This window comes from Anopheles aquasalis, chromosome 2, assembly GCF_943734665.1.
Source record: "Anopheles aquasalis chromosome 2, idAnoAquaMG_Q_19, whole genome shotgun sequence".
NCBI classification, from domain to species: Eukaryota; Metazoa; Arthropoda; class Insecta; order Diptera; family Culicidae; genus Anopheles; species Anopheles aquasalis.
Genome location: NC_064877.1, coordinates 30882501 through 30897500, shown reverse-complemented (window position 1 = coordinate 30897500; position 15000 = coordinate 30882501). Strand labels below are relative to the sequence as shown.

Here is a 15000-nt window from a genome sequence, read left to right as displayed (position 1 = left end):
ACGAACGACCGAATGGAGGAGCAATGTATCAAACACGATTGTTGCATAATGAAACGACTGTTCCCCCACCCCCCTTTTGGCCGGCCTTAGGGATCGTGGTCAGATGGGATATATATAAACCCATGTGGACCTATCGCCGTCACCTTAACAGGATCATGACGCTAAAAGGGTATAGAGCAAAAGGAAGGATCGAAAGTGACCACGGTGGCGATGATGATGACGGAACTAGTGAGCTTTCCTTGATAACAACGAATGGGCCCAAGGGGGTGCGCACCGCGACAGGAGGATCGCGGAAGAGACGTGTAACCCGTTGAGAGATGTTACAGACACGGCACATGGCTTCCCTCTGACGTACTCAGAGAGAGAGAGCGTGGTGTGCTGAGCTGTGCGCCATCAGCCGCCGGTGTGTCGTACCAACGGAATCCGGATTCTCTCCTCCAACATTTCGAGTGGTGTGTTTGCGCCACGCGCGCTAAAATAAAAACAAATTGTAGCCACAAGCCACCCCCTGCTTGTTTGGTGGCTGTACTACACGCAAGCCACCACACACTCGGTATGTTTGTGTGCGTCCTCTATGCTTATCACACCCTCGTCTGGGCGGAAGATGGCCCACCGCGTACTTTCACCCAAAGTGTAGCCGAAGGCAACCGGAGCCATGAAGACACCACTTCTTTTTGGGGACCACCAATTCGCTGAAATCTTCGGTTCCTTGGTTCTTCCTGATTGCCAGAGAGACACCAGGCGGCCGTCTATGAATGAATGTGGATGGATTCGGTTGGATGCATGCGGCTGGGTGGTGCATAGCCTCGCGGTGAACGGTTCGTTAGGCTTCTCTGTGTTGGGTCAATTATAACAACTTCAGGCACGGGACGGGACACTACCGTCACACGTTGCCACTTGCGGTGCGTTGGTAAAGTGGCGGTAGAAATATAATTAACTAACGCTTCTTCCCCTTCATCATGCACGTCTCGTTCCTACTCCACAAGAAGGCAGTCGCGACCACGTGCTATACCTACAAAGAAAGTGAAAGGCACAGTGTTACGTTTTTCTTTTTTGGGGAGGCCACTTGGTGTCCTCCGGGGTGCGTTCGTTTTCATTCGCAGAATGAAATGTCAGAATGGAATCGGTCCCGAGTGGGTGCCGGGTAACAAAACCATCCAAATTCTACATTCGCTAAGGCCAACGGTCATGAAACCGGTCCTCGATGGAGCGCTCGCTGTGCTGTTTCAGAAAGATGGGGCGACCAGCCGAGAGCAGCATATTGTCTCATCGACTGGCACCGCTGTCGATGCTGGTGGTCACACCCTTTTGATGAGAATGAGAGATGAAGAAAAAAAGGAAGAAAGAGGCGAGGCCTAGGGTTCGCTGTTTGAAAGGCCCTTCATTTCTAGTCCACCGTTCGGAAGTGGTTCTTCACTCGATCCAAGCATTCATTGCAGCACTCCTCTACAGCCGTCCCGTGACTTTGGTTCGGCGATGGCGACAGCTCGTACGCATTATATCGTTTCCGGTTCATCCAAATGACAAGGCCGACCACCACCACCACCAACACTAAGAACCTGCACCAGCACCACTGGCACCTGCTGACACAGCGAACGGTGGATGCTGCGTACTATCTGTAGCGAGTTGTATTCCCACCACACCACGGTGGGGCGCTGCGATCAAGGTCTTAATGCCACGCACGCCAGGTGGCAAACTACACGCCCCACCCCCACCCCACCCACCGCTATCGGTAGAGAACGTGAACATTTATCTGTTAAAAGTCTCCATCCTCTCTGCTTGCACCCATTCCGTCGTCGGACATCGTCAACGCACCGCGTGCAGGCAGCAGACAGAGAGCGCGCGCGATGCTGTGTCCCGTGTGCGTGACCGAATAGCCTACTCGGTTGGTTGGCGGCGTGCGTTGGGCGTGCGTTGTCGAGAGCAGCAGAGTACTGAGCACATTTTGCAACGACGACAATATGTCGACGCGTCGACTGCCGCTGCTGCTGCTGCTCCCTAGGCTCATTGCCGACCATTTAGAGGACGTACGTAAATTTAGTTTCTATCTCACCATTGCGCCGCGCTTGCCGCGATAAGCGGCGCGGCGCACTGGTTCACGCGGAGCGTACCCCGCGTCAGAGGAAATTGGTCGCCTCGCAACCATCGCTCATCGCGCCATTCTACTTAACTCACATTTTCGCTTCGATGAGTGCTTTGCTCTGCAGGGAAAAAAAGGATCAATTAATGACTTGATACGTTGTGATCGCCACAAGCTCATTGGAGTGTGCTGTATATCACTATTTCGCGCGAATGCGGACAGCGGAGTGCAAGAAGAAAACCAAAACGGATAGTTGACCATGAGACCACAACCATGTCTGGTTAGCAACCAACCAGTAGCTCCACGAAATTCCATTCTTTTGGCATCCAGCAATCGTTCTACACTTCCCTGCCGCGATTTCGCCGCGCTACGGCGCTCTGCTGAAGCGTTAATACCGGCACTCCATTGCTTTGCCGGGTGTCCTTATCTGTGTGGGTCGCCGCGCGCCTCGACGGAATGCCGTTGACTTTTGTTTAATTTTCAAGGATGTATGATCGCCCCAAATACCCTTGGACCACTGAGGAGCATAAGAGCGCCTACGTGGCACGTTTGCGTTGATGGATGTGGTGGTTTTAGATGTTGGTCAAAGGAAAAGGATGAAAAAAGGAGGAATAAACAAGAAAACTACGAATTGCGCAAACGGCAGACACCAACCATAGACCGAACGGCATTAGCCGCACTACGCTAATGATAAGAGTGCACAAACGCAATCGAGAAGAGATCGCTCCTCTCCATACCCGCGCGGACACATTTATATTTTAACGGAGTCAAGGAATCGAGGCAACCACAAGGTGCATGGGCGATGGCTGGTTTGTTACGTGCGACCGAACGAACTCAACCATCACGGACCAGACAAGGAGACGATCTTTGAGCAGCACGAGCCGGAAATGAATTGAGTGTTAATCATTTTTTTCAATAGCTCTTCCAAAAGCATCTGCAAATAATCGAGGTGGACCTTTTGTAGGCTGATTGAAATTAGAGCGTTGAGCGCAACCAGCCTGATTAAACTAAAAACTAGAAAGCATGCTTTACGAAATTAGAAAGCGTTTTTTTTTCTGGCATTTTTCATATGAAACGATCATTTGACAATCTGCTGCCTTTCGGAGGACTAGGATCGACTAGCACGATCTCAAGAGCAAAAGAGGAATGCTGATAAATGATCAACTAAGTTACGATCAGTTCGAAGCTGGTCATAAAAGAATAGGTGCTCGATTTGCATATTGAATTAGTGGTTACCTAAGTCTTGGGCACACGTTTCAAGTGAATTTTGAACAAATTATTTATGAAAGTATTCTGTTACGCAAAAGCATATGATTTTCTTAACAATGTGTCCCCAAAAGGGTCCATATTTCAGTAGTCATTGAAACAACAATTGAACCATCATTGACATCATTGTGCACAGTGCACCTTGGAACTGACTTCCATTTATGGACAGTATAGTGCGCTCACACAAAAAGCAGCTCTTCTAGACAAAATACAGACAATTTAAAACACAATAATCGATGAACAGAGTGTAAATCATCGGAAGATTGCTTGTGCGCAACGCTTTTTGATAGCTAGACCCATCACGGACGCGACGTTCCCGGTCACATGCAGACACACAGTTATCGTATCAACAAACAAGTGCGTACACATGCTGGCGAGAGGAGTGGTGGTGGTAGAGTTGCTGTACAGCGAGCTGGCAACATTATTGTATAACAATAATCAGGCTTATCAAGCCTCCCACACAACGCGAGTTGCGTATCATCTCCGTCATCCTCTTCCTGTCGCACATTATGCCATTGCGACGTTTGTTCCCCCGCTGGGAAGGGGGGGGGGGGGGGGGGGGATCGATATCTAGCCACGTTACACCAAACTTCTAAGTTTGAATGAACCATTCGCGACTCCTCTTCGGAGATTAAGTCGACCACGTTTTTGGGCTGGAGCGTTTCATGTTTAACGGTACACAATGAAGCGCTTTCTTCCTTCGGTACAATCTCTTGCAAACGTATCAGGTGCATGCACCGTTACACTCCATGATGCCAACGCAGCTGCTGCTGCTATCACCAAAGTTATCAACACACCAGCGAACTGCAAAACGAACTGCGCTGTTCCTGAAATGCTCCGTTCATAGCTGAAACAAACGAAAACAACGTGAGTGCAGCAGTTCAGTTTTTTTTTGTTTTTGATTCAAAGTTACGACAACCTTGCCTGGCCACCCTCTGCCACCTGCGCCCTCTTCCAACTTCCAACCCCCAAACCATTGACATTTTTTTCAGGAACTCTCATGCGGCGTAATAAGCAGTTGTTGGACGGCAAGGGGCAGTTCGGCCACCGGGAACACGGAGAACCCCGAGATAAAGAAAGGAAAACAGTCGCAAAACCTGCTCCACTCCACAAACCTGATCTGATCAAAAAGGTGTTGCTGTTGTGATAAGATAAGAAGTTTGAGCTTTCCCTGAGCGGCGAATTTTTCACACAGAAAATGATGTACGTTCCTGGTGCGGCATAAAACTCTTTAAAGGATTATTTCGTACTCTCTCGCTTACCCTATTATTCCTCGGCCGTACTTGAAATTTGGAGGCCGCCACGGACATCCACCGTGCACGCCGATCAGTCGATGTTGCTGCTTGTTCATATTAAAGGTGCTGGCCTTGTTCTCCGACATCATGCTGCCCAGTTTCTTGCGCACAGGATTGTAGTTCTTTTCGTTGCCTACCAGAGTGCCTGCTTTGCCGCCAATGCCAGCGATCACACTTCCATTGCCGCCGCCACCGGTTTCCGGGGCTCCCGCAGTTAACGCACTCTGGTTGCTACCAGTAGTGCTGGCGTTGGTATTCGCATGTCCACTGTTGTTGCCAGGGGAACCACCGTTGTTGTTGTTGTTGTTGTTGTTGCTGGTGGTGTGGTTGGTGCCACTATTGTTTACCCCACTTTCCTTCTCCTTCGATCCTACGGAACCTTCCACTGCGGATCCGGTGGTTGCACCGCCACCACCAGCAGCAGTAACTCCACCTTCGCTTCCGTGATGAGCGTGGTGTTGGTCTGAGGCGCTACCTCCGCGAGATGCCTTCAGACCATCGGGACCATTCGAGCCGGGGCCGTAGTTGGGATAGAGTGAACCACAAAGATCGGAGTTTGTCTCCCATATTCTCATCCAGACCGCTTTCGACGGACCATCCTGTTCCTCCTGGTACCATGCCACAGCGGGATCCATCATGCACAGGATGCAGAGGAGGTTCCACGAAAAACTGCTCCGTGATTGATGCACCGATCTGATGAGGATTCCAATGTACTACCAGCTTACTGCGACCCTTGTTCACTCCCAGCACGCACTCACCAGCCACCGCGCACTTACTGCTTCTTATCCGATGACGTGTCTTTTGATTCGCTCCGCAATATTTTGGCAAATACACTTAAATCTAAAAAAAATCTTCTTTCGCAAGAGAAGCACTACACTTTGCAGGATATTTCGTTCCACCAGAAACACTTTAAAAATTGAACGCGACCTCTTTCGACACACGTAGATCACTGCGATTTCGCGGAAAACAGGGAAACAAATTGCACGGAGCACAATTATCACAAAACGTAACACTAAAGCGAGTAAGGCTAGCCCTCGCCAAGAATTGGATTCACTCTCACGACCAACAACAACACTATGTTCCAGTAAGGGCCACGAAAACGAGCATTCAAGGGCAATGATAATGCAAACCGCTGCTTCGAATCACTGAACGAGAACACGTTGGATCAGCAGATTGTCTTTCTTCCGTTGCTCGTGCGTTCTAAACCGCTAAGCTGATCGTCAGAGTGCAGACGCTGCCGGCGCCATCCTTAGTAGACTCTGGGAGGAAGTAGAACCGCCCGAGTAGGAACGCGAATCGTTCGATTCGGTTGGTTGCAGCCAAAGGCGATGAGGGAAGGTTACTAGCCGCTGCCGCTACCGCTGCTGCTGCTGCTGGGCTGGGCTGGGCCGTTCTGTGACACTCCTGTGCTGCGTAACGAATCCCGGTCAGTAGGCTAAGCAATTCCTTACCATCATCAGCATCATCAGCATCATCATCATGCACGCACAAAACCACCAGAGTCTGCAAGAGCGAAAGAAGAAACAGCCATCAATTTTCGTGGCTCTCGATGAATGGCCAACTGTGAGTTTGTGAGCAAATATGCGTCGCCAGTGTTGCGAAGGTGCTGCTGCTGCTCCTGCCTCCTGCCTCCGTGCCCTTTTTGCCTTACGATTCAGAGCAAACCGGTCCAAAACGGATTTCAAAGTCGACTGCTTCTTTTTTGGTGCCTTCGTTTGCATCCCGTCGTCCCCTTCCCTTCGCTTCGCCTTCCTGACCGATCCTGGAGGCTTAAGCGGTATCTGAGGGCCGTCCAATTTGCGGGCTCAGGCCGGGTCACTTTGCTAAAGCGTTTCGATTACGGTTCCACCGACTTCGCGAACATCTGATTCCCATTCCACCCCCCTGGGCATGCTGCCTCAAACACCCCCTCCCACACCCATCGGCACTTTATGGCGCGGCGACTCGAGCAGTTTTTATGGCAAAACCAAAGGGGTTTGTGTGCGTGAGATCGAAGGGCCAGGCTCTCGCTCTGTCTCGCTTCGTGCACTGGCCGCTATCTCACTCCCACACGGCACGTCCTCTTTTCATCTTCTTTTCCTATTTCACCACTTGGCGGCGCCATAATATCCTCCGTTCCTACACCAAGAATCTGGCGAAAAGATCGTGGAAGGCGAGGAACAAGAACAACAAAAATGCACCATTTTTACACCGGCCGACGGATTCCGCACCTCCGCCCTGGTTCCGGCGAAGGCTACATTTCCGTTCCCCGTCTGCGCTCTCCGCTCCTCCGCCCCACGAGCCACCATCGTTCCGGCACGAGGAGCATCGAAAATTTATGCACCAGAGATAGTGGGATAATTTTAAGCGGTATGCTCCGCTTTGCACGGAATTCCTACTCCACGCGCGGGCTCTCGAACAGATGGTTGGAAACGTGCGAAAAATTCCTCACCTCCTCTTGATGCTACTCACTCGCTGCTTCACACGGTTCTGCTGCTGTTCGCACGAGACTCGTGATCACGGGCAGGCAGGAACTGTTCTGTTCGCCAGAGAGAGCTGCGGAACGCAGGCAGCACGAAGAGCGCGGAGGCTCCGTTCCGAGCGAAAGGTCGTAGTGGCCAACGCTTTCCCGGAAACCTTAGCCCTCACCAGAAGTCTTATCACGATCCTGCGGATCAGGGTGTCGCTAAATTTGGGCAGAAATTTGGGAGAAATTAGATTTTGCACCACGACTGCCATGCAAGGCCCTGTTCGACGACTTTTTGACAATTGCCCGACTGTTGCGAGTGCGGCCTGCGTGTTCGAGCAGCGTTGACAAGCTCGCGTAAGGCCGCCCTCCACGAAGAACCTGCAGAGAACGCCAGCGATCAACGACCTGCGGAGAGAACCGACCGCAGTGAAGCTGCATATCTGTCCCTGCATCCCTGATATCGAAATGATAGATCAAAAATAAATGGATGAATGAATGAATAAAGAAACTTGATTCAGAGCGCGCAAATGCTGCTGGATTCCGTATCGGTTTTTTGGTTAAGTGGGTGTTTTGTTTTGGTGTCAAATTTAAATGTCATTGTGACAGGTCAGTTTTTTAACGGATCCGCGCTGCTGTTGTCGTGGCCAGAATGGAAGCCAAATCGTTCGGCGCTTTTGAGGGCATAAAACAACACGAAGAGATAACTACTATCGACGATCTCAGCAGCAGGTACAGCCGGCACCCAATGTGCATCGAATACGGGCCGCCGATTGTTTACCGCTTATTGATTTTTCAGAGAAAAGGACTCCTCCGAAGAACGGTCTCCGAGATGTTTCCGAGCGACAAGAAGGTAAGCGGTATTCGGTTGGCTGTGGATCGCCCTTCTTCATCAAAACCCTCTTGCTTTTAGTTTTCAACCGAAACGCGTATCGGAGTTGCCTCCCCTGGAATCCGATTCAGACTCCGACGGTGACGGAAAGTAAACCCCCCGGATGCACAACTGCACTTATTCCGTCTTTTTAATCGCCTTGTTTCCACCCCGGGATTTCAGCTTGAACTGTGCTATCCTGAACGATTCCTTCCTCCTGACACCGTCGAAATGCGTTGACGACTTTGGCAGTGCGCAGAAAAAGTCTGCCTTGAAACAAACAGTGCACAAACAAGCTAATGACGCCATCCCCAAATCGCGCATGAAATTGGAGGACAAATTATCGTTGAGTACGGAGATAACTGCGCAAACGGTAAAGCGCCATCCACTTACCGAGCGACCGGTTCATGAGCAGCCTCCAATCAAAAACAAAGAACAACGAAACTCTCCACCGAAAACTGGAACAACCCACAATGAAGTCGGCACAGAGCCATCGAATAAGGTTGACCGATCATCCAAACTGGACGCCAACGGTTCCCACAGTCCACCGAGGCAGAGTGCACCGGCTGAAAGGAGTGATGTGGACAGAAGCCGACATCAATTCGTCACTCCGAGAGATAAGTTCCCGGTTGTGCAAGTACGAGGAACAGGCTCGAGAATGCTCACATCGACGGCCGTAAGAGGATCGCGCGATTCGGTGGAGAACGAGTTCAAGTCACAGAAGATTCTCTTCGCGACACCGCTGGCGATCGCACGGGCCCCGGTTATGTCGATGGCTAACGATAGTCTTAATCTCTCGTTACTGGACACGCCGGTTAAACAAAAGGAACCGAACATATTGACACCGATCGTGGAGCATCGTCCACAGCCTTCGACCAAACGATCTGCGGATGAATTGTTTGGATCCTCTGAGCCACCGCTGCAGGAACCTGTGTTAGTAGCACCAACAGCGAAGGTTGACATCAAATGCGATTCGACTGCAGAGACAAACGATCATCAGCAGCCACCAAAAGAACGTTCGATCAGCATCAATGGCAAGGAGTATTTGGTGATGAAAAAACTAGGCTCGGGAGGATCGAGCTCAGTATTTCTAGCCAAACAGGTATCTAGCGGCTTGGAATGCGCTGTTAAGGTAAGTAGATTGATCGATTATGATTGTAATGCAGGCTCATCATCTTGTTTTATCTGCACGCACCACCCGTTAGCTCGTCAATCTGAACGGGGATGCCAATTTGGTTGAGGGATATCTGAATGAAACGAGGCTACTCGCTAAGCTGCAAACGAATGAGAACGTGATCGCCCTCTACGATTAGTAAGTTTCACGACATCGGCCATGGAAAAAAAATAGTAAAATAGCCCTTTTATTCTTACAGCGCTCACATACCGGAGGCAGGACAGCTGTTTCTGGTGATGGAAAAGGGTGAGTGTGATTTGCATCGAATTTTGCAAACTTACACGAAGGATATTCCACTGTACTCGCTCGTGAGCATCTGGCACCAGATGGTACAGTGTGTGCACTATATCCACGAAAAGGGAGTCATCCATCTCGATTTGAAACCGGCCAACTTCCTGATGATCCGGGGACGCCTAAAGCTGATCGACTTTGGCATTGCCAGCAACATTTCGTACGACTCAACCAGTATCATGAAGTTTTCACAGGCAGGCACGTTCAACTACATCAGCCCCGAAGCGCTCATTGACACGTCCAGCGAAATGAGCCCCGTAGGGACACAGCCGAGAATTAAAATGTCCAAGAAGTCGGACATCTGGTCTCTCGGGTGCATTCTGTACCTGTTGCTTTACAAGCGAACCCCTTTTGCGCACATCAAAAATGTCTACACGAAAGTGAACGCCATCACGAACCCTAGCACCGTCATAGAGTATCCGGCATTGGCCAGCTATTACCCAGCGATGCTTGTCGATATTCTGAAAAGATGTCTCCGGTACGACGCCAAGACACGTGCTTCCACAGCGGAGTTGCTAGAGTATCCGTACGATATGATTATTCCGTTAAACAAGCTAGCAAACCCTGGTGCATAATCTATCAGAGTAAGCAGTCCTTTTTTATTTCCAATAAATGATCACCACCAATCATGTATTAGTTATTCAAAACCAATGTCAGTAGTGTAGGATTTTTGTTTTTTTTTAAATATCTATTTTTCTATAATCGCTATTAAGAACCTTTTCAATGTTGTATATTTTCACGCAGCTTCAAAGTACGGATCGGATGGTGAAGGGAAGAATGGGGAAAAGGGTCAGGACAATATAGGAAAGAAGGATAAATCATTGTACCTTTGAAAACAAATCGAATATATTGAAATATAAAGCGTGTAGGATGAAAAAGACTCGACAACTACATAGTTTTCGACATTTTCAGTGACGTCTCTTTCGATGAGACCTTTTGGCTTCTGCTGAATCAAATATGAATATCACACAACGTACTTTGCCCTCTTCCCTACCTTATGAATACAAAATTAACGATAATATTACGTTATCACTTTTTTTTAACTCATTTTTCCTCTTTTCGGCTCGTTCAATGCACGTTCGAACTTTCCCAGGGACTGAGAGCGAGGGAAGCGGGCCGTATTTTGTTGAATAAAGATACGGACTCGCCACGACTGTATGAAAAAAAATGCACGTTCGAACAGTGAACCCCATGCTATACACAAATATCTTCATTTTGTTTACAAATTTCGTGGCAAAATACACGTCCCTGCGCGTTCGCCAACAACCGGCCACCGGCCAAATCATGTTCTGGCACATATTTCTGTTAGTTTCCGGGATAAAACTTCTCTTCATTCCAGCATAGTAAGTAATGGCACTCCTACCACGGAGTACATCGATTAAATCCACATCCGAATGTTGTATTTTAGCCGTTCGACCGACTTCGAGGTGCACCGAAATTGGCTTGCCATCACGCACAGTTTACCGTTGTCCCGGTGGTACTACGAGAAAACGAGCGAATGGACACTGGATTATCCGCCACTGTTCGCTTACTTCGAGTGGGCTCTCTCGCAGGTGGCCAAATCGTTCGATGCGCGGATGCTGGACGTGAAGAATCTCAACTATGCATCGGATCAGACGATTCTTTTCCAACGGTTCTCCGTTATCGTGATGGACGTTATCTACGCCCTCGGTGTACGCCGTTGTTTGCGTGCGCTTACGGCGGGAAATTCTCGTTCCCAACTCATCGGTGGTGCCATGCTGCTAGGTAACGCCGGCCTGCTGATGGTGGATCATATACACTTCCAGTATAATGGGTTTCTGTTCGGCGTGTTGCTGCTTAGCATCGGTGCCTTGCTGGAGGGAAGGCCACTCCAATCGGCGGCTCTATTTGCCGTACTGCTCAACCTGAAACACATCTTCATCTACGTCGCACCGGTGTATGTCGTTTATTTGCTTCGATTTTATTGCTTACGCGGATCGACGACCGGACAGGCATTAACGAAACTAATCAAGCTCGGTACCGTCGTACTAGCCGTCTGTTTACTCTCATTCGGGCCTTTCTACACGCATCTCCCGCAGGTAAGGACAAGCTGTGGTGTATTTTAAGTGTTTCCTTGTTTCAGCTGTTAATTGGGATTTATTACTCTTACTCCCTCCACATCCGCAGGTACTGTCCCGGTTGTTCCCGTTCAAACGTGGCCTTACGCATGCCTACTGGGCGCCCAACTTTTGGGCCCTTTACAATGCGGCCGACAAGGTGCTCTCGCTTGCTCTAGGTCGCCGCTCGGGGCTAGCGGGCACCAGCAGTGGACTGGTGCAAACGTTTGACCATTCCGTCCTACCATCCATCAGTCCCACGGTCACATTCGCCTTAACGGGCGTCACCATGCTTCCTGCCATCGTTAAGCTTTGGTCACTCGTAGGCCATGAATCGAGTGCCGCGCTCGGGCGAAGCTTCATCCGTGCCATCGTGCTGTGCGGTTGCACCTCATTCCTCTTCGGTTGGCACGTACACGAGAAGGCCATCCTGATGGTACTGATTCCGCTGACGCTGCTCTCGATCGGCCACCCAAATGATGCCCGCTGGACCCTATTCCTGGGCATCGTCGCCCACTATTCACTGTTTCCGTTGCTGTTCAAACCGGAACTGACGCTCATCAAAATTAGTCTCCACGTGGCGTACACGGCAATCAGTTTGCTGCTGCTGAAGCTGCTCCACCGGGGAAATTTCTTCCGCCTTCCGGAGTTTCTCTATCTGGCTGGATTCCCCATTCTTGCCGTATATGAAAACTTGGTGCACGATGCGATCGGTTTGCGGGATCGGTTACCGTTCGTTCCGCTCCTGCTGACCAGCGTTTACTGTGCCATTGGTGTGCTATACTTCTGGCTATCGTACCATGTGTCGTTTTTGGCCACACCACGCCACGAGAAGGCCACCGGTGAAAAGAAGAAGAAAACGTGAATAACAAGACTTGCTCCCTTTCATCTGGAACCATTCGGATGTTATGATAAGAATCCTTTTTTTTTCCCTATGCTTATGAATAAAATGATATAAACTTTTTTTTCTTTGTACAATATTCAAGTAGTAAAGTGTGCTAAAAGAATCTTCGTTTTCGAAAGAATCATTAGAGAAATGAAAAACAATTTCTCCTCATGGTCCAGCAACATATTCCATGGAAACGTAAGATGTCATTTAACGAACCTGTTCTAATGAAATAACAATGATCGAGAAACACATTTTCGTGAAACAATAATCCGAATTAGCCACCGAGACTGGCTCTGTGAGGCCCAGCAATAAGTCAACTCCCGGCTGATGGTATAAATTGTAGTGCGGTTTCCTTTATTTTCACAAATACTTTTGCCCAACGGAACGGAAACACAAACCCATAAACTCTAGAAACGGACACACACGATGATCAGGAATTACCGGGGACATTCTCCTCGTTCTACCTCTCCAGGTTGGGTGATAATTTGCCCGGTGATCTTTCCCCGCGACAGATGTAAAGAACTGGCTGTTTCTAGCTAGACTCCAAACGGAACACCACCCCTCCTCCAAGGCTCTCGAGACGCTGGTCACATTTCCCTGGACACTTTGTCGTCCTCCGCGTCGTCACTCTACCGATTACAGTTTGGTCCAAGAAGTTTTCATTTTCTGCGCCGATAGTGGTTCAGCCGCTTGTTCGACGGGCAGTACTCGGCGTACTCTTCCCACGTGCAGCCGGTACGATTGCAGCACTCGGCCGTAATGGACCCTCCGGAGCGTCGCTTTCCGGTACGCCGGGTACGCAGGAACGCATGGGCTTCCCGTGGATCGATTGCCCACGGGTACGGGGCCTCAACTTCATTCGCAACCTGCTCCCCGGTAGCAGGGAGCAGCCGATCATCATCCTCCACCTCCGATAGCGCTCGTTCCTCGTCCTGGTACTCCATCTTTCGCCGTACTGCGAACGGATCACTTCGCTTTCCTGTGCCCACTGGCACCGTGTCCATCTGCGGTGCATCGTTACGTCTCGAAATCCGGTAAATATCCTTCTCGCAGGCCCAGTACAGATGGCGTATCAGCTTCTCGCGGCATCGCGAGTGGCTTTCCTGGTGCCAGACCTTCTCCCAATCCGCACGTGTACGCTCGCTAAAGGTGACCTCCAGCGCCTCGTCCAGACCGCTGTTGGCACCAGCCGCCGCCGCCGAAGCACCGACAATTTCGGCAAACTCCAGCAGAACAACGCACAACAGTGCCAACGGGAACCACATCCTGGTGGCCAGTTTTGCGTTTTCTGGTATTCGAAGGACGACAAGATGGCCTCTGGAAGCACAGAGTACCGCTCTCTTATCAACACTACTTTTCCACGAGCAAAGCGACGGCATCAGTGGCCATCGTAGATAGCGTCATTCGAACCACCAGGCCGGAACAAACTTCCCGGGGAGGTGGGGAAGAAAACCCTTTAATCCACAAGACCACCACCAACACCGGGCACAGTCACTATCACACCGCAAAGCACAGCCGACCTCGTGAACCGTGGCAAAGTACAACGATGACTGAATCCTGACACGGACCGGTTGGCCACTATTTATACCCCTTGGTTCCGGTGCGATTCGCCCGACCACCGGGGTACCAGAGATCGAACATACTAATATGACCTGGGGCTGACTGAGTGCTATTGACTAATGTAATGATCATTCCGGGATGTAGCTGCAGGTGTGTAACACTCTCGGTCTGGCAAATCTTGGGCGGCATCGGCCGAAACGGGTCGAAAGCAAACAAACAATAAAAAGCCAACCACCAACGCTATGCCGGCCCACTCACGATGGCAGGGCGGTGGCGGTGATGATGATGATGCTGATGGTGCCGGATGGTGAGCATGTGAGGCGACCTGCGACCGCGACCACGCAGGTATCATCCCAGCACCAAGCCCAGAGACACAGGATAGCGAACACGCGTCGATAATCGAAACGGTACACATAAATTAGCCATTGGTGTCCCTTTGGCGGCAGAGAATGGGGAAAGAGAAGCACAGTATCGTACAGTGACCAACCGACCGCTGGATTGTCCTGTGGGTCTGCTAAACGAGTCCTCAGAAAAAATTGATTGGGGAAAGTGTTTTGAGGAACTACAACTAAGTAAAGTATGAGGACACTACGCGGGATCGATTTGAAGTTAAAAATCTTTATTAGAACTCTATCAATGTTTAACGTACTACGAAACTGGAAACACAATAATATCTAAATATAAGAATTGGAACTGCTCCGTCTCCTTCCCAGGAAACGACATCAGGTGCTGGCCTTATTGTGCTACCAACTATCGCAAAGAACAACACTCCGGGACCCGGGATATATCTTCATCTCGATCTCGATGCTCCACCGGCGCAAAGGACACACTCTCTCTTCATTAATGCAGCCACGCGTTGTGGTCCGGGATTGGCAATGGCAAGGACTATTTCTGGACCGTCACCTTATACTATTGGTTCTATGGAGCGTTGAATTGGGCGAAGCTGGCCATCACCGTGGAGACGGAGGAAACGATTTAGTTTCGCAACATTCGCCATACGCCAGCTGAGCGTTGACGTCATGATGGTGCTGGCGTGCTCGAGGAAGCTGT

At 50.1% G+C, this 15000-nt stretch overlaps 5 protein-coding genes across 7 annotated transcripts in view; 2 read left to right on the top strand and 3 right to left on the bottom strand.

Annotated features, from left to right (window-relative positions):
- Positions 1-7389, bottom strand: part of LOC126573253 (non-canonical poly(A) RNA polymerase protein Trf4-1-like) — a 14831-nt gene extending 7442 nt beyond the window's left edge. Inside the window, exons 1-2 of one of the 3 annotated variants that reach the window (XM_050233220.1) lie at positions 7073-7389; positions 4609-6144 (exon numbers count right to left, since the gene is read on the bottom strand). In XM_050233220.1, the coding sequence (XP_050089177.1) occupies positions 4609-5279 (671 nt within the window). In that variant the 5' untranslated portion in view covers positions 5280-6144; positions 7073-7389. Of the gene's footprint in view, positions 1-4608; positions 6145-7072 lie in introns of those variants that run through there. The other 2 variants (XM_050233221.1, XM_050233222.1) reach the window with 2 other exon arrangements.
- Positions 7390-7723: 334 nt separating this feature from the next.
- LOC126568921 (dual specificity protein kinase TTK) lies at positions 7724-10049 on the top strand. Its single transcript, XM_050225615.1, has 6 exons — positions 7724-7819; positions 7887-7940; positions 8001-8069; positions 8142-9090; positions 9164-9270; positions 9332-10049. Exons 1-6 carry the CDS (start codon positions 7740-7742, stop codon positions 9996-9998), a joined length of 1926 nt encoding a protein of 641 aa, XP_050081572.1. The 5' UTR covers positions 7724-7739; the 3' UTR covers positions 9999-10049.
- A 618-nt stretch (positions 10050-10667) lies between these two features.
- LOC126581368 (probable dolichyl pyrophosphate Glc1Man9GlcNAc2 alpha-1,3-glucosyltransferase) lies at positions 10668-12475 on the top strand. Its single transcript, XM_050244960.1, has 3 exons — positions 10668-10766; positions 10832-11483; positions 11572-12475. The coding sequence occupies exons 1-3, from the start codon at positions 10708-10710 to the stop codon at positions 12364-12366; spliced, it is 1506 nt and encodes a 501-aa protein (XP_050100917.1). The 5' UTR covers positions 10668-10707; the 3' UTR covers positions 12367-12475.
- Positions 12476-12715: 240 nt separating this feature from the next.
- LOC126581692 (probable insulin-like peptide 7) lies at positions 12716-13923 on the bottom strand. The gene has a single exon (XM_050245519.1). It carries the CDS (start codon positions 13767-13769, stop codon positions 13050-13052), a length of 720 nt encoding a protein of 239 aa, XP_050101476.1. The 5' UTR covers positions 13770-13923; the 3' UTR covers positions 12716-13049.
- Positions 13924-14548: 625 nt separating this feature from the next.
- Positions 14549-15000, bottom strand: part of LOC126569151 (glutamyl aminopeptidase-like) — a 3105-nt gene continuing 2653 nt past the window's right edge. The window contains exon 1 of the mRNA XM_050226060.1: positions 14549-15000. This exon is cut by the window's right edge and continues 2653 nt beyond it. Within this exon, the coding sequence (XP_050082017.1) occupies positions 14855-15000 (146 nt within the window). The 3' untranslated portion in view covers positions 14549-14854.